Source organism: Anabas testudineus, chromosome 22 (assembly GCF_900324465.2).
Source record: "Anabas testudineus chromosome 22, fAnaTes1.2, whole genome shotgun sequence".
Classification (NCBI taxonomy): domain Eukaryota; kingdom Metazoa; phylum Chordata; class Actinopteri; order Anabantiformes; family Anabantidae; genus Anabas; species Anabas testudineus.
Window position 1 is genome coordinate 871,831 of NC_046630.1, and position 22,887 is coordinate 894,717.

A 22,887-nucleotide genomic window follows, 5' to 3' on the forward strand; every position below is an offset into this window, starting at 1 on the left:
CTACTAAAAAGTGCAAAACTTACATGTTGTCACAGTGATTCAATGAGTAGATGATGGTGAGATTATGTTGCTGAATTAAAACAGTGGCTGGACAGTATAGTGGTAAGATCACCACCCTCCATCTCGGAGACCGTTACCCTGCTTTTGCCTTGTACCTGTATCTCACCTGAGAAGTCGCTTTGGATAAAAACGTCTAATAAATGACTAAAGTAAAACAAATCAGTGCTCATTCTGCAGAAAAACCTCAATCTACACAAAGAGCCCACTCACCAGTTTGAGTCAAGGCACAGATGTGAAAACTAAAATGTCTGCAGCTGCTTCACCTGAGACTAATCAGCCTATTAACGAGAAGCTCTCACCTGATTGGCTCTGTGTTTTTGTTTTTTCAATTATTTACTCAAATTGAAGTACAAAGTACATACTCTAAAATGTACATTAAGTAAGAAGTCCAAGTAAACTGAGAAAGTGATTTTCTCTGATTTCTTTAAAATAATTGTATATTAAAGTATAGAAACTAAGAACAAATATCTCTTATCTCATATCTCTCTTACTATAGACAGTTAATGTAGAATAAAAACTACATCTGCTAAAGCTGGAGCTGCTACACACATAGTAATACATCAGCTTGTATCATGAGGGTCAGGCTCTTGACAAATCACGATAGTCAGGTTGTACCGTAGTTTTTTGGTTTTGATTATTAGTCATGTATGGTGCATACTTATAATCATTATTATTATTATGAAAGATCCATTACAAGTTAAGCTGCGCCTGGTGTCTGGCTTCATCCAGCAGGGAGCGCTACAACACGCAACAACTGATGAGCATGTGCAGCTGAAAGGTCGTGACCTTCTTTATTGTAAGAAATATTTTATTGTTTCAATATTGAAAGCTCCAGAATAAAGTCACACAAAGTATTTATCTGCTGAAAAATCACAAATATGAAAACATTTAAATGTAGAGTTAAATAAAGAAGTAGTTAAAAGCTTCCAAAACACAAAGTAAGATGACCTCGTGTTCAATTTTAGACCCTGCTCAACAGTTTCTGTGGTAAAAAAGAAAAAAACCAACACAACTCCCCCTGTGGGTTAGGGTTAGGGTTATCTTCACCACATTTCTACATTGAACCAGACCTCTTAAGAAAATGGCACAAGTTCTCACAAAGTGTGCAAGTTAAAAAAGAGAAACCAGTCTTATGTTCACTTCGGATTAAATTCATCATTCGGGGTTTTTTATTATATTATAAAAATAAAGCTGCAAGTTTAGATTCAATTAGCAGTTTTTGGTACCGACATCAACATGAAAAGACTGAGTGACCCCTGGAAATAACAGAATTGGTACTGAAGGCTTCCAAAACGCAAAGTATGACGTCATGAATAATGACGTCATGAATAATGATGTCATGAATAATGATGTAATGGTGGAGTGTTGTTAATAAATGTTGATTTTCATTCAGAACTTCATCTAATTATGAGCCTGTTATTCAGAAACGGAAACGAATCAGAAAATGTTCCTACGACGTACAAACGATCATCTGTGTGTGTGCGTGTGTGTGTGCGTGTGCGTGTGTGTGTGCGTGTGCGTGTGTGCGCGGTTTCATGCTGCGTCACGGGGGGAAGGGCGGTGCCCCCAGGTAAGCGCACCAGCAGCGGTCACAGCACAAACAGACGCACGGTGTCACACAGAGGAGGCAGTGTTGAGAGCAGGGGAGGCTCCCTGGTGCCAGACACACACACACACACACACACACACACACACACACACACTTTCCTCCGCTCAGACTCAAGGACGAACTGCGCCGAAAACAGCCGGAACATTTGGACACATCGAAACAGGGAAGTGCGACTCTCGCGGATTAAAGGTCGGTCGGTCAGTCAGCATGTTCAGCTGGGTGAAACAGGAGCAAGGTGGACGCAACAAGGAAGGAGAGATGTATCAGACGGTCACCGAGGGCCTGCAGAGCCTCTACACCAAGAAGCTGCTGCCGCTGGAGGAGACCTACCTCTTCCATGACTTCCACTCCCCGGCGCTGGAGCCTGCAGACTTCCAGAGCAAACCCATGGTGCTGCTGGTCGGACAGTACTCCACCGGGAAGACCACCTTCATCAGGTAGATGGATCATTAGAACATGTGGAGAAGTGATGGATTTATTTAAGGGGACAGCACTGATACTTAAAGGAAAGGAAGTTATTGATCAGTCCTCATGATCCCACACAGAATATTAAAGTATCTCTGGCTCAAGGATCCTTCTCCACAGTCGAATCATATCTTGTGTTAAATGCAGCTGATCTGTGTTTAAGTTGAATTGAACCCTGGACTTTCATTAAAGTGTGTCTTTCTGTCCACTGAGTAAGAACTGTCTTCTATAAATCTAAAGAAATCTACCAACGTACAACTGTAGTTCACATTTAACTGGTATTAATCGTGTACACTGTGGTTATTGGGTTTATGCTCAGTTGGAGATTGATCCCTTCAGAAGTAGAATATAACTAACGTCTCTGTTCACTGCTTGAGAAGCGTCTCACACAACAGGAAGTTGTTAAAAACAGTATTTTTTCAGTGAAGTCTGGCTTGAGTTCTCTTCCATGTCTTGACATTAGTGAAAACTGAGTAAACTGAGGGCAACATTAGGTTTGAAGTGAATTGTGGAAGTCTGTACTAGATGTAATAGCAGCTCTGTTCACATGCACCCAGAGCTGCAGTTAGAAATCTGACCTCGCTGTGAAACTTGAGAGTTGTTGGTGCGTTGGGACAGTTTCACAGTAAAAGGACCATTCCCGTTCTTCTCTGCAGATGTAAACGGGCATGAGGAGCTGCTGGTTTTCACTTCCTTCATCTTTGAGGGATTTTTAACCAGCAGCCATTCAGTCACAGTCCTGCAGCTCAGATGTGGAAATGAACTGTGACTCACGTGTAGTTTGGCAGTTTAGTGTGCTCAGAGTAAAGCCAGGGCTCCACAGCATTAGTTCCAGCTGAGGCTCATGGGAACTGTAGTGCTATTACACATGGTGGTGTCACATAAACAGTGATCAGTGTGGTTCTGTCCATGTCAGTTTTCAGCTTCAGCTGCACGTGTGAATGAGTGTTGATCCATTGTTCTGTGTATTTACACGGGCTGGCCCTTTATTGTGCTTCCCAGCTGAAGTTGGGATATTTCCTGTGGGTTTGTTGCTGAGTCAGAGCTGCAGACGATGGACTGACGCAGGACACGGGGAAGCATGAGCAGAGTTTTCTTTGCTGAAGAGTTTTAAAGAGCGTCACAGGTGTTGGATCAGTTTTCAGTGGGAGCTTCAGTCTTAAACTGCTGACATGTTGTGTAACACGTCTCGGACTCGGGCGTAGCTTCACTGAGGGCGCTGAAGTCGGGTGTTTCCTGTCACTATGTGCTAACTATGTGCTGGGACGCTCATGAATGAAGATCCACTACGAAATCATAGAGCAAAGATTCCTTTAACTGCAGAACTTACTTGAGAATCATCCTGTTTTGAAGTTTTCTTCAGCATCACAGTGACCCACAGAAACCCATCAGTGCTTTAATGGACACGCCGCAAGCAGCAGCTGCTCATCGCTGATTCTGCTGCTTTTATATGAATTCTGAACAAAGACGGGTTTAAAAACCGTGAGAGAGCCGTTGGCTTGGTGTTTCTGTGTTGACGTTCGTATCTGTGGAGTGTGTCCTTATCTGTCCTAAACATACAGCACAGTGTGATACACATCACTGTCAGCTTTGTTAAAGGGCATTCTGTCTTTAACAGTTCTTTCAAAATAAGAGCTGTGAAGAGTTGTGAATATTTGTCTTACTGTGGACGCTACAACTTCAACATGTCCTCTTTATAACATATAGACAGTAAGAAGAGAGAGACGGTCACGAGTCAAAGAGCTGATCACACACTACCCCCCCCCCCCCCCCCCCACCCCCCTCTGGATCAGACTAATGCAGAGAAATCCCACACACACTTCAGCCTGGTCGATTGAAAGCAACCGTTCCTTCTGTTCTCTTTAAGGACTTTTGAAGAACAGAAAGAAGGAATCAGACCAGACTTCATTTCAAAATGTTCCTATTTAAGGCTCTGATGCTAAGAAAGATATATCTGAGATATAGAACGTGCTGAAATAATCAAAGCGAATGATTTGATGCTAATAATAGATTGGACTAAAATAAAAGGTCTGTAACTTAATAAGGTTTCAGACAGTGGTCTAAGCTTTTGCTGTAGCCCTCTTCAGTCTGTTGCTAACATCTGTGATAATAATCACAGATTTTCTATATTATTATTAGTGTCTTTGAGATTTATCCACTTATTCAAACCCCTCTTACTTATTTATAACATGAAACAAGGGACAGATAAGAATGTGTTGCAGATCAGAGAGCACCAGTTTTAGGTCTGTTATCGCTGCTGCTCTCTCATGTGCGTTCCATTGTTTTGACGCGCTCAGTCATCTGAAGCTGCGGATAAGTGCTGTCACCCAGTAGAACACGTGTTGTGGACTGTTTTTAGTGTTGAAATATTCCATTTAAACATTTGATTAAAATGATTAAATAAAAAAAGAAAGAGAAGAATTTTTATTTTCAATATGAATCATAAATTCTGTTGGATTGAATCACCTGCAGACACCATGTGTACTGTAACACTTGTGACCTCTGATGTTAAACATTATACAGACACTGAGCTGCTACTGTGAAGTCTGAATCAAGCGATAAAGCCGGGTTTTCCAAATTGTCAATGAATTCCAGAGAGACTAACGCCAATCCTGAACCTGGTTTTCATCTGTGCCTGTTTGAACGAGTCCAGTAAAACAGTTGTTCTCAGTCTTTCTGACAACATGTCAGCCGGTCTGATTGTCCGTAAACGCAGCAACAGCTGAGAGTTTCACTGTGTCTGTGTCTTTGGCTTCATGTTAAAACATCAGTGAACAACTCTGCAGGTGACTGTTGATCTGTCTCCGAGTGAAAGTGTAAAACCTGAGGGAGGAAATCAGCGGACAAGGTGTGATGACGTCCGACTGAGAGCTGAGGGCGTCACGCCGACGTTACACTTGGCTCGGCTTATCTCGTGTGTTTGTGTACACGCTGGGTACAAACACATGCACACACTCGGCAGCGAACCAGAACCAGCAGCCAGGCTGCAGGGAGAGTCTGGTTCAACAGGCCCCACCCTGCCCCGAGGACTGCTGTGAATCATGGGAACAGGTTGCCAGTAACTTGCAGAGTCGACATATTTAGATTTTCTGCTTCTTCTCTGACACAGCAGACTTGATGGTGCTCCAGTGCCTGGGTGGAGGACCACAAACAGGTCACAGTGTGGTCTCCTGTAAAGTGTGAAGCACAGACGGGGGTGGGGGGGTGGGGTGAAGGACTCTAAGATATTAATGACCCCCAGAGAATGAACCGTGCTGACTTTGGTGACTCCCTGACATCATCTTCAGTAAAATACAAGAAGAGGCTGCATTCATATGTACTCTCTGATTCTGATGCTGCTCTCCAGAGGATCAACCCTGTAGATTGTATTGAGCTTCTCTGTGTATCGGCTGTTGGATTGGAATGTTTTTAAAGACCACGGTACCAGTGGGCGCGCCCGGAGTCGGAGTGAGTCCTCCCTCAAAAATCCTCGTGGGTCAGCGGCTGAGTGAAAACACTCTGCAGCTTCACAGACAGCTCAGCTTCTCTGCTAGTTTTCCATCTTCTCTGTCTTTGATGTCCATGTCAGGCTGCGACAACAGGAAGTCAGAGGACAGAGACTCGCTGCAGCCGTCCTCCGTCTCTTCCTTCCTTTCTCACTTTGCTTTAATGAGGAAAAGTGTGTGAGAGGGTGACGAGGTCAATGTGAAGATGAAAGGATGGGAAGAAGTTTTAAATCGAAAGCATCTTTATGACAGTTGTGGGGCTTTTAAAGGACGGTTTTCCAAGTAGGTCTTCAAACAATAGTCAGATACTCGTGTGAACATTCCTCCATCTTAAAAGAGGTAGTTTTAAAGTTTTTGTGTTTGATATGACAAAGTTTTGATGAACAGAAGAACAGAGAACCAACTAACTCCAGCATCTGTGTGAAAGACAGGAGGTGGCATTGGGTGTTTTACTGACTCCAGCTGCTGGCTTAGTTTTTCAGAGACACAACAGAATTTAGACTCAGCTACAGCTGTTAGACATCGTGTTCAACAGGTTGGTCATTAGTTCGAGTCGTTTGAGAGATCAGACATGACAGAAAGACTGGATGAGGGCAGCAGAGGATGGTGCTCAGTTTTTTGGTGATTATATTTATATAATTACTGTCATTCCACCCTAGACTGTAAATATTGACAGATTTACATTCACCTCACATATTCTGTACTAATACTGAGTTTCTCTATTGATGTTATTGTGTATTTTTGTTGGTGTTGGATCTCTCCTGGTTCTGGTTCCTTTTCTTTCTGTCTGTGTTGAGAACAACTGTAACGAGGCAAAACAATTTCCCTCTGGGATTAATAAAGATTTTTGAATCCTGAATCTGAATCTTATCCATGGAAATACAATAAATGATTAAAATGAGAATTATCTCTGCCTCGTTTCTCCCAGGTATCTACTGGAGCAGGATTTTCCAGGGATGAGGATCGGCCCGGAGCCGACCACCGACGGCTTCATCGCAGTGATGTACGGCGAGAGCGAGGGCGTCGTCCCTGGCAACGCTCTGGTGGTCGACCCCAAAAAACCCTTCAGGAAACTCAACGCGTTCGGCAACTCGTTCCTCAACAGGTGAACACACACACACACACACACACTGAAACCGGAGTCTCCAGGATCATTAATCAATTTAATCACTGATCATTAGGTTTCGTATCTTGTTCTTCATCGAGGAGCAGAAAGAATAAAAAAGTGTTTAATGTGCATCAGCCTGAATTTTCCCCTGATATTTGAAGGAGGTCCCAGTCTGACTCCAGCTGATGGATGGGGTTGTGTTCATACAGAGGGACATTAATAAGGAGGGTGCAGACTGATGTGACCTCCGAGATCCACCCGGCCCTCAACTTTAAACCTTACAGAATAATTCTTCTCAGTCCACGTTGTTGTTTTTGCTGCTGTGGTGACTGATGAGAGCTGCAGAGACTAGTTAGTTAGTGACAACCTGGTGGACCGCAGCATTCGATCAGCAGAAAAAGTACCTGCTGGTTCCAGGACAGCCCACTAGGCCCCCAGGGCCTAAACTCAAACGTTTCTCTGATGTAACTACACTGAGTTGTTCTGCTGCATATTTAACAGACTATTAACATAACGTGTTAGGTAGCAGCCGTTTTTGTCTGGAGCTGATTTCTTTTGTAAACAGAGCTGGTTACTGTAATCACAGCCAGGATTAAAGAAACCAGATTTTCTCAGGTAGTCGCTGATTTCTCTTTCTAATCAGCTTTTAATTGGAGCGCATGACTGTTAGATTCTTCTTTTTAAGCAGAACCGGAGCCTCGTGGTCATTTTTAGGGATGTTCATCAGTCTGAAACAAGTGAACCCTCTTGTGTAGTTAAGAGTTTTGAAAATCTGTCTCTCACAGGAACGAACGTCACAGAGAAAAGTCGGAGAGATTAGACTCACTGCTGTTGTTGGGTTGGAACACAGTTTCACCAGTGTCATTGCAAAACACACACAAATCCTGAGACCTCGTCACTGTCCTGCGTGGCACTGTTGTCCTCAAAACACTCACAACCTGGGAAGTGGCCTCCTTCAATCACTCTGACATGCAAACACACACACTGTTGGCTGCCGGATTCCTGGGACCTCAAATATGGATCAGGAGTTTAAATGTAACTAAAAACACTCAGGCCCAAACGTATTTCCTCTTTCAGTCCAGAAATATTTCTATGAGTGGCAGCGAGGAAGTGAAACGTCAGTTCTGTGTGTGAGTGTTGATGTGCACCTGAAGCATTCCTCTAACCAGGAATCTCATCTCGACGGAGGAACTTTCCACAATAACTTACTGTTTCCTGGGGGAAGTGAGTGTGCGTCACCACGTGTCAAAAAGGTGGTTTTTGTTTTTTCCCACTGCCAGCCTGCAGCTCCACCACACCGAGACGATTTATAGCTGCTGTCTGACGGCTAAATATAACTTAATACAATAATAATACAAAGTAACCTGGAGGTCGCACACAGTCACTCACAAATTCTGTTAGAAGAGTAAAGTCTACACATCCTGTCACAAGAAGCTCCTGCAGCCAGAGTCAGGGAAAATCCTCACTGAAAGCATGCACATCACATTAAACATGAACATAGACAAAACAAATGAAAACTGGTGAAAAATGTAAAAAAACTCCTAATGAAGTCAAAATCAGTTTCTGTCCCAGCACCTCTAAGTAGTACCTCTTGGAATGGGACATCACATATGCCGCTGATTTTGTCAGCTAATGACCAAAGGGCTGTTTCACAGTCTGTGAAAAAGAGTGATCAACTTTGATGATGAGCTGAGAAATAATTCTGTTTATTATGTTTTTGTCTGTTCACCCTGAGTTATCTGTGTGTTAATGAGCCGCTGCTTAAAGATTAATATCAGTAATAATAATAATATCCCCCCTGACGTCTTGTGCAGCACCACCAGCTGGTCAAGGTTTTCTCCAGATAAGCTCACACTCCTCACACACACTGCGATCACACCCAATTTGTTAACACAGCCAGAGAGACGAGTCTGAACGTCCGCTGTTTGAGAACCTGGATCCTTCCTGACCGAGACAATAGAAGGAGCAGAAGGTCTGGATCATAAATCACCAGAGCTGTTCTGATCAGTGGAGACAACAAAACTAAAATAAACTAATAGGATGCAACAAGTTTCTTTTTACGGTTGGACCTGGTACATAAGAGCCTTTGGATTTCTCTAGTACTTAATAACCATGCAGTATTTCTACCCTAAAACTGACAGTTACCAGTTTCTTTTTACGGTTGGACCTGGTACATAAGAGCCTTTGGATTTCTCTAGTACTTAATAACCATGCAGTATTTCTACCCTAAAACTGACAGTTACCAGTTTCTTTTTACGGTTGGACCTGGTACATAAGAGCCTTTGGATTTCTCTAGTACTTAATCGTCGTTGTGCTCTTCATGGAAAATGTGCTGATGAGAAATCAAATCATCAGAAGGTACTTTCATTTTCTGCAGAAAAACATCTGATGAGGTTGTTTTCTTATGACAATTAGTTCTTTAGAAGATAACAACTTTATGCTACTGATTTTTTTTTATCACTTTACAGAACAAAGTAACGATTCAGTTCAGTTCTGAGCTGAAACAGAAGAATTAACATCGGAAATGTGACTCACTCCTTCTTCTGTGTGTGCTCAGGTTTATCTGCTCTCAGATGCCCAATCAGGTTCTTCAGAGCATCAGCATCATCGACACTCCGGGTATCCTGTCAGGAGAGAAACAGCGAATCAGTAGAGGTATGAGCCGAGTGGTTTTATGTGCTCCTCACACTACATGTGTCCAACTGTGGAGACATGTACATCAACTCACATGTTACTGTGAAAACGCAGCTTAAAGTGAGGGGAAAGGTCAGATTTAGTAAATGTACGTGAGTTCCAGCTGACTGAACTGTCAGAAACACCAACACCCTGCTGCTGCTGCTGTTTTGTGTCCCTGAGATTCTTTCACTTCCTCGTAGTGAATGAAGTCAGAGAGGCGTCCACCTTGACATCCATCCATCCATCACTCAGCATTTCACAGTCGACTTTAAACTGCACATGCTCACACTGACTTAGACACATTTAAGTCTAGTAAAAGTGTTTGAATGGATGATGAATCTGAAAGATGGATTCAGATGCACTAGTTTACAGACACTGCAGAGTGGTGCGAGTTGGGGAGGGTGACACATTCTTTATTAGTTTAACCATAAATTAAATCTATTTTGCTCAAAGAAGTGTCTAATATTGGATTATAACTAATGTTTATAAGACAGAAGACACGGCAGCGATCTGACTTTATCTCCTCTCAGCAGCCTCAGTAGATAAGACAGGACAGTAACGGGTACAGGACAAAGAAGGAAAACGATAAAGGACAGTTTGAAGAGTAGAGTAGATACAGCCAGGTAAAAGAGAGTATATGGATCAGTAGATTTAAAGTTCACTAAACTTCACAGAGGATAGTTCCACATGTTTTATTGGCATAAGGACGTAATATATATATATATATATATATACATATATATATATATATATATATATATATATATATATTTTTTTTTTTCTGTCTCAGTTCATGTTTTGTGTCTCAGTCTGTTTCCTCTCATGACTCAGTGCTGCAGCTTTCGCCACTTTTCATCTGCTGCAGTTTATAAATGTGGATCTGAAACCAGTATCCACACAGCAACCAACCGTCAGGGGCGTTGTGTAACAGTCTGTTACACATCTGTCACTGCAGAGGTGACAACTTGGACATCAGTCACTCGGTGTTCAGTTTTTAGTTTTTATGTATTAACATTGTAAGTAAAAAACCTAAAGGTTAAATGTTGTATTTCAACACAGTGCAGTGTTTCCTGCGCACAATGACAAAAGATCCAAGTGTCAAAAAAGAGAACTGTTATTAGGATTTCAAAGGATTTCTTCCTTTAGTGAGTCACAGTTGCTGTAGTTGCTGAGTTGCAAGATTTACAGACAACAAAAATAGAATGGATTCAGAATGTAGTCTGACCCTGCAGAATAAGGCCTGAAATAGTCCTGCTGAAATATTCTCTGACTTCCAAGGATGACAGCATATGTCTCTCTGTGTGGCTGATACCTTCACCCTGACGCCGGCTTTTGCACCTTGTGGTACTGTAAATAGAGTAAAACACATCTTTATTGTCTTTGGTTGCTCATAATTTGACTGCAGCTTTATGTAAACTGCTCAGTGAGGTAAACCACCGTCTTGAAATTTAGTTTCACACAAAGTCCCATTTTGATGATATTATTTCTACATTCTGGAGTGGTGCTGAAGGAGATTGTGGGTGTGGAGCCAACATTCCCAGTCACATAACTCAGAGCATTTTCTGAGCTTTTTAATGAAGTGGGAAACAGTTCTGTAAGTGCCCATTATCTCTTCATGAAGGAATTCCTCAGGGAACCCTCTGTGGTCCCTCTGTGTTATCAATGCGAGAGCTCATAAAGATTCTTCAGAGGTGACTTCTACCTTGTGCTGATGCTGAGGAGGAGTTGATGGTTGTAGTATGAATCTGAATCTGACGAAGAAAGAGCACGATCCTTCTGCTGTAAATTAGAAGTTGTCACAAATTTGGCAAATGAAAGTCAGCACAAATCTGAAAAATTGATCTGTAAGCTTGATGACGCCAGAGAACAGGGATGTTGGTTGCATTACTGAGATAAATACACCTTAAGTCTTAGAATTGGAAGACTAGCATTTAGGAGTATAGAGAGGCTCAGGAGTGGAAAGGCAGCTGGTCCTGGTGGAGATATACCTGTGGAGGTATGGAAGTGTCCAGGAGAGGTGGCAGTAGAGTTTCTGACTTTGTTTAACAAGATCTCAAGACATTGTGATCTGTGGCGAGAGCAGGAAGCAGGTGGAGGAAGATCTAGAGAGGTGGAGTTGTGCTCTGGAAAGCAAAAGAATGAAGATTAGCCACAGCAAAACAGAATACATATGTGTGAATGAGAGGGAACCAAGAGGAACAATGAGGTTACAGGGAGCAGAGGGAAAGAAGCTGCAGGACTTTAACTACCTAGTTTGGAAAAGAGGTGAAGAGGCGAGTGGAAGCAGGATGGAACGGGTGGAGAAAGGTGTGAGGAGTGTTGTGTGATAAAAGAGGATCAGCGAGAATCAAAGGAAAGGTTTTCAAGACAGTGGAGAGACCAGAGATGATGTACGGCCCAGAGACAGTGAACAAAGACAGGAGGCAGAGCTGGAGGTAGCAGAGCCGGAGGTAGCAGAGCCGGAGGTAGCAGAGCCGGAGGTAGCAGAGCCGGAGGTAGCAGAGCCGGAGGTAGCAGAGCCGGAGGTAGCAGAGCCGGAGGTGTTGAGGTTCTATTGGGAGTGACGAGGATGGAGAGGATCAGGAATGAGTCCATCAGAGAGACAGACCACGTCAGATGTTAGAGATGAGGTCAGAGGTCAGACTGGGAACATATCAGTAAACAGCTGATGAGGTTGGAGCTGCCAGGAAGGAGGTGTAGAGGAAGAACGAAGAGGAGGTTTAGGGTGTAGAGAGAGGACATGAAGTTAGTTGGTGTGAGAGAAGAGGATGGAGAGGTCAGGGTTAAATGGAGGCAGAAAGGTGTCGTGACCTCTGAAGGGAACAGACCAAAGGAAAAGAAGGAGATGAAAATAGATACATGCACATTTTAAGGAGACTGGTTTGATTTTTCGGGAGATGGAGGAGGTTGTTGTCAGTGATTTGGGTTTAGTCAGCTGGGGATGATGAGTATTTAGCTGTGTCAGACACAATAAAATCAATTAGTCTTCTTCCTGCTGGATTCTGTCCCGGTTGTACAGAGTCAGCCGGGACTTGACATCAGCTGGACGGTGGATGGAGGGGGGCAAATAGAATCTGAGAGAGGGGTGTTCCCTCCATCTGGAAACCGTTAGAGCTGCTCAGCTGAGGCTGAATTCCTCCTGAAGATGCTGAACAGGCCAAATGTGACTCAACACACACACACACACACACACAGAGGCAGGCTGACGTCAGGAGCTTCACTGACAGATGAAACTCTGACACTGAGGGTTCAGTTAAATCACAGCTACTGAAACAACCAGTTGGAATCAATAATAACATTCAGCCGTGATGAAAACCTGAACATGTGTGATTTTACACCTTCACTTTGTTCTGAGGATTGAAGTCTTTTCTTTCACGGGGTCAGTTTGATGCAAGAATGAGATCAGACAGGGCTGTGAGGAGAGTTTGTGATTTAACTACAGAGTGCGACTAGTTCAGGAAGAAGAGCTTTGTCAAGGTGAAGCCCTGGAGCAGAGTGATGGAATAAGGGGACTGGGATTAATAATAATAATAATGATGATGATGATGAATACTGTGTGTTTCACAGTTTAAAGTTTACATTCGCTGTGCAGTCTTGAAGAATGAACATTTTGTGACTTTAGTCAAACTCTAAATGTTGTTGAAGGATAAATGGTCCTTCGTGTTCTAAGAGCAGTTTCTAAATCTGCTGTTGGTTCCATGTGTGTTTCATGTTTTATGGAAACAGTTGCATGCTTGGCAGAGCCGCTGGCTGCAGGGTGGAGCTGCTATTTGCCCTCTTGGCTCCGGTCAGAAAGCTGCAGACTGATCTGGAGTCCGTCTCACGTCATCAGAGGGTGGAGTGTGATTGCAGCCTCAGAACTAGGAGGGAACATGATGTCGTTTTGTATTTTGTGCACTATTGTTCCTTCGGTTAGTGCTGGCGGTAAAACCTCCAGGGTGATGTTTGTGGCCTCGTGTTTGTCTTCATTTCCCTTTGTCTCCTCACACTTGATTCTGTTCATTCCTTTCATTTTACTTCTTTTCTTTTCTTCTTTGAGAAATATATAAAGCAATATGAGAATACAGCTCTTTAAATAAGAAATGATTAATACTTAATATTAATAATTACAAATACATTCCTGGGGTCACTAGCGGGGTCCAGTACTCAGGTGATTCTCCGGTGCTTCATGTTGTTCCTTCATTTATTCTTCTCAAGTCTTTTTCTTTTTTTATTTCTCTTCTCTTTCTATTTGATTCACTTTCTTGTCAGTTCAGTTTTCCACATTTTTTCTTCACTTCACTTCAAGCCTCCTTCATTTCTCTTCACTTTATTTCCCTTCGTAGTTTCTTTTCACATTTTTCTCATCTGTTTCCTCTCAGATTGAAATCTTTACGTTTCAGTGAGTCACTTTTGGATTTGATTGTCCTGCTGGGCTTTTATCCAGTTATCCCTCCCTTTTACAGTATCTCTGTCTGCTCCAGTCTGGTCCCGGTTTCTGGTTTTATTAGTCTACTTTGTCACCATTAGTCCTGATCCAGTAAATGAACCCAGTGCCCTTTGCATAATGGTTCATCACTGCTCCACACCAAGAACACCAGTGCTTTGTGAGATCAGCCATATTTTCAGTCGCATGTGGGAGATGGTGTTTTTTATAATTTAGGATTAGTTCAACAAACCTTTTCACATTTCTTTCTAACATAAGAGATACAACATGTTAGTCATATATCATTCTCTAGCAGAGAGAGCAGAGCTTTTACAGCTCATTGTATAGTGGTGTGGAACAAAAGGATGTGCTTCAGTGAAACATCAGCCTCTAACACCTCATCGGCCTTCATCCATTTTCTGTCGGGTTTCCTCAGACAAACATTGCACACATTTTTTCCAACACATAAATACAGTACATTACAGGTCTGAGGAGGAAGTAGTATTGTTAGACTGAAGGCATGTTCCGTCAAGAGGAAATGGAACATGTGAGTTAATCAGTCGTCCTGTAATAGAACCAGTTGCTGCACCTCAGGTCTGAGGAATTCCTCTGGTTAAACCCTGCAGGACTGTCTCTGTCTTTTCAGCTCTATTCAGCTCTAATGAGTCTCACAGGTGAAGGGAGTTTCCTGTCTTATATATATTTACTGCTCACCTGGTGGGGACTCCTTCTCTTCTCATCGTCATCACACATCATAACCTCCTGCTTTTGGCCACATCACAGGAGTGGATTTCAGTCTGACGACATCAGAACACAGTTTGTCTGTGCAGCAGGAAGTGCAGCTGTCTTGTGATCATCATGTGACCCCGACATGCTGGTCTCAGCAAAGTGTGACAGTGTGTTTCTTACCTGTGAGATGGTGAAATATGAAGCAGGAGGACCAGGTGGAGGAACAGATGCTGGGAACGTGAAAAAGTGAGAGAAAAACAGTAGAGTGCCGATTACTGCTTCACAATAACAGAGAAATAAACTGAAGGTGCATTAAACATGTACCGGTTTTCTTGTCTGGTGCAGTCGCAGAACGGACACCTCTGTCCACCCACACACATTCAGACTTGTGCAGGTGATTAAATGTATGTTGTGCATACCCTTGCAGACATGTAGATATGGAAAGTAGTATGAAAAGCACAGTGAGACTAAAACGAAAGGCTGCATGCAGAGGTGTTTACTGAAGGCGTTTCTCTGTGTGTGTGTGTGTGTGTGTGTGTGTTCAGGTGCACTGGCTGTGGTCTGCAGAGGTGTACAGTCATTCAGCTCTGACAGGTGTGTGTGTGTATTGTAGTGTGAACTTGATTTTACAAGTGACCGTAAACACAGACTGTGTCCACAGAAAGTTCAGCTGTTGTTTCAGAGCTTTGCTTCCAGGAACAGGAGGAGAAAGGTTCATCTGTTTGTGACGTCGATGAATAGTCAGTCATTCAAGACTCAGCTGAGTCTCTTTACAACAGAAACACGCTGGTGTTGTTATTGGGGCTAAGACAGGAGGAGACAGGAGGTTCAATGTCTTTATAAGGCCTTAAATAACAGCAGAAATCAGATTCTCTGATTCACAGACTAATAATAATGACCGCCCTCCCGTCTGTCCTCAGGTTATGACTTTGCGGAGGTCCTGCGCTGGTTCGGGGAGAGGGTGGACCGGATCATCCTGCTGTTTGACGCTCACAAACTGGACATCTCTGACGAGTTCTCAGAAGCCATCAAGGCTTTGAAAGGACAAGACGACAAGATCCGAGTAGTCCTGAACAAGGCCGACCAGGTAGGAAGACGATGGTGACAAAGATTGTTAGAAAACTCTCGCCTGCTGCTGCTCACCTGTGACGGTGTGTTTCTTACCTGTGCTCTCAGGTGGACACGCAGCAGCTGATGCGGGTCTACGGCGCCCTCATGTGGTCACTGGGGAAAGTGATTAACACTCCAGAGGTAGTAAGAGTTTATCTGGGCTCCTTCTGGGCCAAGCCCCTGCAGAACACTGAGAACAGGTTAGAGAGAACCTCATTCATCCATTCAGTTTCATAGGTGTTGATTAATTATCTAATAACTTTGCTCACTCACTCACTGACAACAGGTCAGGTCATTCATTCCTCTTCCTCCTCTCATAGGCGTCTGTTTGAGGCGGAATCTCAGGACCTCTTCCGGGACATCCAGAGTCTTCCGAGGAACGCTGCTCTGCGTAAACTGAACGACCTCATCAAGAGAGCTCGTCTGGCAAAGGTGAGACGAAAACGTCAGGTTTGGAAAACATCAGACCCCTGATCACACTCAGGGGAATTCACCAACCCAGGTGTAGAAAGAGTCTTTGGTTTGTTACTGAAACCAAGAATCAGGGTTCTGAGTCTCATTTTAAAGAGTAAAATGCAGTAATCGAAACACAGAGCCTTTTCTTATAAGAAAGCAGAAGTGAGACTAAATTTAACAATGCAGCAAAAAAACATAACCCTGAGTCAGACCCCTGACACCATTGATGCATTTTGTCTTCTGATTTGTAAAGAATAAACCTTGTGAGTGGAGAAGAAAGCTCAAACCAGAAAGTTGGTTTGAAATCTTTTTGTGTAAAGTTGCTGATCCGTCTGTGTCGCTGTTGTTTTTGTTCAAAGGGTGGAGGTAAATGTTTCCTGTTCTTGTTTTCATTCACTTGTTCATCAGGATCATGAAATATGTAATGCGTACTTCACATCCTTCACTTTTCATAACCTTCTTCACCCACGTCACCATGGACTTCATCTTTTTCACTTCCTTAACTCTGCTCTCTCATTTCCTTCACTTCCTGCTGTTTTGTTTCTTTCCACTATTTCTCCTATTTTCCTTCACCTCTTGCACCTTCTCTTGCCTCTTTCTTGTTCTTTACCTCCTTTCCTTTATTTCCTTTCTTGACCTTCTGACCTTTGCGCCACCTAATACGTTTTTTACTCTTGTAGTTCTTTGAGCGACTTTTATTTTGGTGACATATTCTTTTCTGTTAAAATTATGAACCTCTTAAGTAATCTGTATTTCAGCACCCATTTACCAAATGTTTTAAACAATGTTTATTTGATAATCAGCTGTGTGAATGATCATTTGAATAGTTTGTTGTGTTTTGAAGGATTTGTTGTTTTCCCGCTCTTCCTGTCTTGGGTGGAGAAGGATGTTACTGTAATATTAAGTACTGTTAATGAGAGCAGTCAGAGTGTTTAGTCTGCCTGTTCAGGACTAAAACCTGCTGGCTTCTTTTGTATAATGTGCCGCATTTGGCCAGTAAATGTGTTTCCTACACAGATGTGGGACATAAGGTCCTGCTGGGTTCAAACACTCCAGTGAGAACAGGAGTTAAGTGAACGATTGAACAGATTTGTTATTTGGCTGCAGTCTATGGGCAGATGATCATTGTTTTGTTTGCATGTGCTGAAAGGGAAAGTTGACATCCAGTTCAGCTCAGGGTAGTTGAGAAATAAATAGAAGCTTGTTGGCTTCAGCCCTGCAGCCATTTTGGTCTCATTTCAAAGATCATGTAGACTTTTGATATGGAGTACCACAGGGTTCCGTCCTGGTTACTCTGTTTTAGTCAGGCTGAATTGGCCACTTCCGCAGTAGTCTGTGTGTGTTGATGATCTCTGATGTGTCATTTACCGGGAACTATGTACAAAAACAGGTTTAATTTCCATCTGCAGTTTCATGCTCCAATCCTTCATCCGCCCATAACAGTTACCTTCTGAAAGTAGCTCAGACCTTTTAATTTGCTGACTTTTCCTGTATCCCTTTTGGTATAATGTCTCAGATCAGCTTTATTTTCATAATGTTTGTCTCGTCAGAGTGAACTGAACGAACATGTAGATGAGGACTAGAAAATGATTCAACACTTATACATTTTAGTGTTATCAAACATAAAAAGCAACTGATGATGACGTTCAGTAAATAAAAAGATGCTATTATTAGTTGTTGGAGGGTTGACCTGCTCTGATTTCTAGTAAACACACTGAACTTTTATTTAGTCAACAAAGAGGAATCTGGCTCAGTCCAACTTCAGCATCCGGCATCTATTATAATTTATTTTTGTTCTTCCTGTGTCTATTAACTATTAATGGATGGAATTGATGTATAAAATCCAGTGACCTCACTTTCCTTCCTTCCCTCTACCTCCCATAATAATGTGATTTAGTTTGAAGGACTTTGAATTGTCTCTGCTTCTACATTTCTACTCCTCCTTCTCGTCATCTCAATCCACTGGCACTGACCCCATGAGAAAATATTATTATAATATATCAAAGCCACAAATAGATAATAATTGTACAAATGTAAATACTTTGTAAGTAATAATTATAATAAATACAAGGATAGAATGGCCTTTATTGTCATCTGATCATATTTACATTTATACAGTGATGCATTCACACATGACAGTGTAAATGCTGCTGTGTCCTGATGCATCCAGATGCTGCCACTGTTTACTTATGGTTCTCAATGCAGTAGATTTGTCTTACCTGTCTCCCTTTAGTCTGTGCAGTGGTTTTCCTTTTGCAGCTCTGTAATTGAGGAAACTGTTGTATGCACAATGTTGTTGTTGTATTAAGGTCAGCTGCGGTCACACTACGGGGTGTGCGCGTCTGGCATTCCTCTCTGAGGATCTGTAGAGTGCAATAAAAACAAGAAATCAATGCATCAACAGTTTTTGGGGTTTTTTTGGACATTAAACACCTACTGTTGCTGTTGTTCGTGCAGGTGCACGCTTACATCATCAGCTATCTGAAGAAGGAGATGCCATCTCTGTTTGGGCGGGAGAAGAAGAAGGAGGAGCTGATTATGAGGCTGCCAGAGATTTACACCATCCTGCAAAGAGAGCATCACATCAGCCCGGGAGATTTCCCCAATGTTGCCAAGATGCAGGTATAAAAAACTGAAAAAGTCACTGCTTAGAACAGAAGAACTTGGTTGAGAATCATAAAGTTGGCTTCAGTATCACATTAATCCTGTTATAAGTTGTCTGTACATTCTTGGGTGCACTGCAAACAGGAACAGCAAATACTTAATTCAGCTACTTTTTCATAGGGGTGGAGTTGTTGGAGAGGCACTGTTTAGCCTGAGGTCAGGAAGTTGATGCAGTTCAACAAAACACTATAAGCATTTGGTTTATTAGAATGATACAGCGTGATCATCTAAATCCAGCAGGATTGTATAAAAAGCATAGTTGTGTGCGGTTACATCACATTTAACTGGCTGAACAACAAACCCAAACACCCTCAGAACAATATGTGATCGGAAGATGATGAAAGAAAAGCAAATGATGTCAGATATTTTTAAAGTGAAGAGTGAAAACACACTGTGCAGCTGCTCTGTCAGGCCTGCAGAGAGACGCTACACTGCAGGGTTGTGTTCCCCAGCTACACTTGGGTTTCTTGGATTGTTGGTAACAGACAATGTTTCAGATTTTTCAGTCCCCTGGTGAGACGTGTACTCAGTTGACATGCACAGTTTCTGGATCCTCTGTACAATTGCGCTCAATGTTCCTGCTCTCAGGTCAGAGGTCATGAGCGGACACTGTGTTCAGCTGCAGAAAGCAGGAGGTTTGATTCTCAGCTGTGCTCTGTCTCATTGTTTATCAGTTTGATGTTGACTTAAGATTGAAACTCAGTTCTCAACTGATCAGATGTGATGAGAAATTCAAAAAACAATAGCATTTGTTAATGATAATTAAAAGAACAACTGACCAACGGAGCTGAAGTTTCTCAGCCAGGTGAGCTTATCTGGATGTTGCCTCGTACCAGCTTTTATTTGTATACCTGATGTTTTATTGCCATTATGATGATGATGATGATAAATCTGTATTTAAATTGTAAAACAAAAACTGGTGACCTGCTTTAGTTTTGAATGTTATTGGGATTTTAAGATTTAAGGTTTTTGTGTTTTTTCCTCTTGCTCAGGACATGCTGCAGCACTACGACTTCAGTAAGTTCCCGTCTCTGAAGATTAAGTTGATTGAGTCTGTAGATAAGATGTTGGCCACAAAGATCGCAGTTCTGATGTCTATGATCCGGGAGGAGGAGTCCAAGCAGCCTCCAGCCATGGTGTCAGGTGGTGCCTTCGAAGGCTCTCAGGACGGGCCCTTCGGTCAGGGTTATGGTGAGGGCATCAGTGCTGGGGCCGATGCTGAGGATTGGATCGTGAGCCGCGACAAGCATCGCTACGACGAGATCTTCTACACTCTGATGCCCATCAACGGCAAGATCACAGGCGTCAACGCCAAGAAGGAGATGATGAACTCGCGGCTGCCCAACACGGTGCTGGGGAAGATCTGGAAGCTGGCCGACTGCGACCGGGACGGCATGCTGGACGACGAGGAGTTTGCCCTCGCTCAGCACCTAATCAAGGTCAAACTGGAGGGCTACGAGCTGCCCACCGAGCTTCCTGACCACCTGGTGCCCCCATCCCACCGCAAAAACCCCACCGCAGACGCCCTGTACAACCACACTGAGGACTAGAGCTCTCACTGCAGAGACTGACTGAGCAGAGAAAATCAGCCCAGTTTTTCTGCTGCTGATGTTCAGACTGAGACGGGAACAAATCAGCAAACTGACGCTAAGGAAGGTCAAAGGTTAAAGTTTAGGTTTTATACACAGAGGACTTGGTTCCAGCCATCACTATCTCAACTGTCAATCATACAGCCAAATAACAGGCAAGCAAACATGTCACGTTTTATTTTGAAAGAAGAAAAGTGACATCCTCATATTTTTACAAATTCTGGTTTCATTTGAATGACTTCTTATTATCTGCATATCATCCTGGATATGTGGCCTCTGTGCTAGATGTGTAGATGCCATAGTGGGAAATGTATTAATATCTGTAGCTTGTGTTTCCAACTCATCTCTGCTTCCTGCTTCCTGCTCGTCTTTGTCTCTTACACAGACGTAAACACCAATTATCTTTGTAACCCGGTTTCTCGGAGTAATCTGGTTATTTAAGTGGAGCCACAAAAATACTATTTTCTAGGCTCAGTGAATGTTTTGAAAATATAAAAGCACCACACATGAAGAGTTCTTACTGACCTCACCGGAGCTAATTTTACGTGGCGACATCCTTAAACCGACAGTTTGTGGCGACTGAGTCTGAGTTGAATCGATCAGGTGATGATAACACTTTATTAAAAGAGATCAGATGTAGCAGGGTGAGTTTTATTTCCTCCCCACTCGTCCGTCTTCCAGGACATTAGAGTACAGATCTAGTCCCAGACCAGACACAGGGTTTAAGGCGTTGTCACAGGTCAGAGGTCAGAGTCTGACATGCAGTGGTCTGTTGTTGAAGTTCGCTGTTAACTCGTCCCTGGGGACAGATAGCGTCCTGACACGTCTGCAGTTTGAGCGCTCGCTTCAGCTTCCTCACATTGTAAAGAGCAACAGAGAAGAAGAGAGCAGGTGACTTCTGACCTCTGCATACTTTCCTAGCGTCCTCTGAAAACAGCAGTTTGTGTGTTTGTGCTGCGTTCATGTGTGATGTCACGCTGTCAGAACATTACCACAGTGGATCAGATAGAAACTGCAGGAAATAAAAGGCTGTCATGTGCCTTTAAATACAACAGGGGGGTTGTTCGTCGCCTTCTGGCTGTTTTCTATCAGTTTGTGGTAGTTTTATTTCTCCTTCTGGTCGTTCTGCTCTGTTTTTGTCAGTTTCTTTTGTTAATTCTTTCTCATTTTATTGTGAAGCTCCTCCTTGTGGTAGATTTGTGTCTCTTTCTAGTTGTTTTGTTCTGTGTTTCTGTGCATTGAACATGTCCTTGTGATAATTGTGGTCTATTTTTATTGGTTTGTGTTTGTAGTCCTTTTGTGTGTAGTCATGTTCACCTATGCCCCATCTACCCTTTCAGTAATTCATCACTAATCCACCCATGCCTGTGGCCTCTGCTCCTCTCCCTTCGCTATTAACTATGCTATGCAAATGTCCACAAAGACATTAACTACTGCAAATCTGCACGTTTGCCAAAATAATAAAATCCACACGTTGCCAGCTGCCGATAGTACAGCTGGGGATTATTAAAAAACCTTTCAGCTCACATGGTTCAGAGAATCTGGATAAACTGTCCAACCTAATATCAACTTGGTGGATTCATAGCTGGTAGAAATCAAACTAAAGGCTGAACCACATGTTGAAGTATCATTTAAATAAACCTCAGTTGCTTTTGCACATCTCTCTAGTGCCTGTTCATTTCAAAGCCTATTTTTTTAGGTTGAGTTGGATAAAAACCTTCCTCGCAGCAGTGCCTCCTTGTTTTTAATCTGTGTATTTCAAAGCTTTATCATTTAGTGCCTTTTCAGTGTTGTCACGTTGTCAGTTCTTATGACAGGACTGTGGAGGTCCTCGAGGATTCAGCAGCTTCTGTTCAGCGCCCAATAACATGCAGAAATGCAAACGTATGCCTGTGTTTTAGGTGTTTAAGTCCTCTGCCTCTGATTTAACACAGAATTAAAATCATTTCATCTTTTCAGTTTCCAATGTAAAGTCAGACTGTCCATTCAATGAAAAATTCAACCTGCATTCATTTGAATGTTTTTGTGATTTTGATGTGTTTTATATTCTAGTTTGGACGTGTTACATAAAAACTGTCTGTTACTGATGATGCAGCTCCACCTCTCACCCTGTTCACAGAGCTGGATGCTAATAAAGTTTGTTCACTACAACTTATCACCACAACAGCTCTCGTCAAATCTTTTTTCTTCGCCGCCATGAAACACATGATCGTGACGAACAAAACCTGCAAAATACTGAATTGTAACAGGGCGGAAAAGATTAAAAAGATTAATGGTAAAATAGTGTTTGTCCTGAGCTGTGGCAGACGAAGAGGAATCAAACACATTAAACCACAAACACAAAACCAACTGTGACCAGACAGGTTCGTTTGTAGCAGGCTTTAAAGGCCCAGTTCACCCAAATCACTACGACTTAACACTGAACTCAGACCATGAAAAGTAGTTCCAGAGCTCTTTAAGACAAACAGCGGTTGTTGCATAACTTCCTGTTTCTGTGCAGAGCTGCACTCAGGTTGTGTTGACCGGATGAG

General features: G+C 42.7%; 1 protein-coding gene across 1 annotated transcript; it reads left to right on the plus strand.

The window, feature by feature from the left end:
- The first annotated feature begins 1,638 nt into the window (after positions 1-1,638).
- On the plus strand, positions 1,639-22,520 carry ehd4 (EH-domain containing 4). The gene is made up of 8 exons (XM_026339157.1): positions 1,639-2,106; positions 6,548-6,724; positions 9,285-9,382; positions 15,458-15,624; positions 15,714-15,847; positions 15,968-16,079; positions 18,561-18,725; positions 19,760-22,520. Exons 1-8 carry the CDS (start codon positions 1,877-1,879, stop codon positions 20,315-20,317), a joined length of 1,641 nt encoding a protein of 546 aa, XP_026194942.1. The 5' UTR covers positions 1,639-1,876; the 3' UTR covers positions 20,318-22,520.
- Positions 22,521-22,887: the final 367 nt, after the last annotated feature.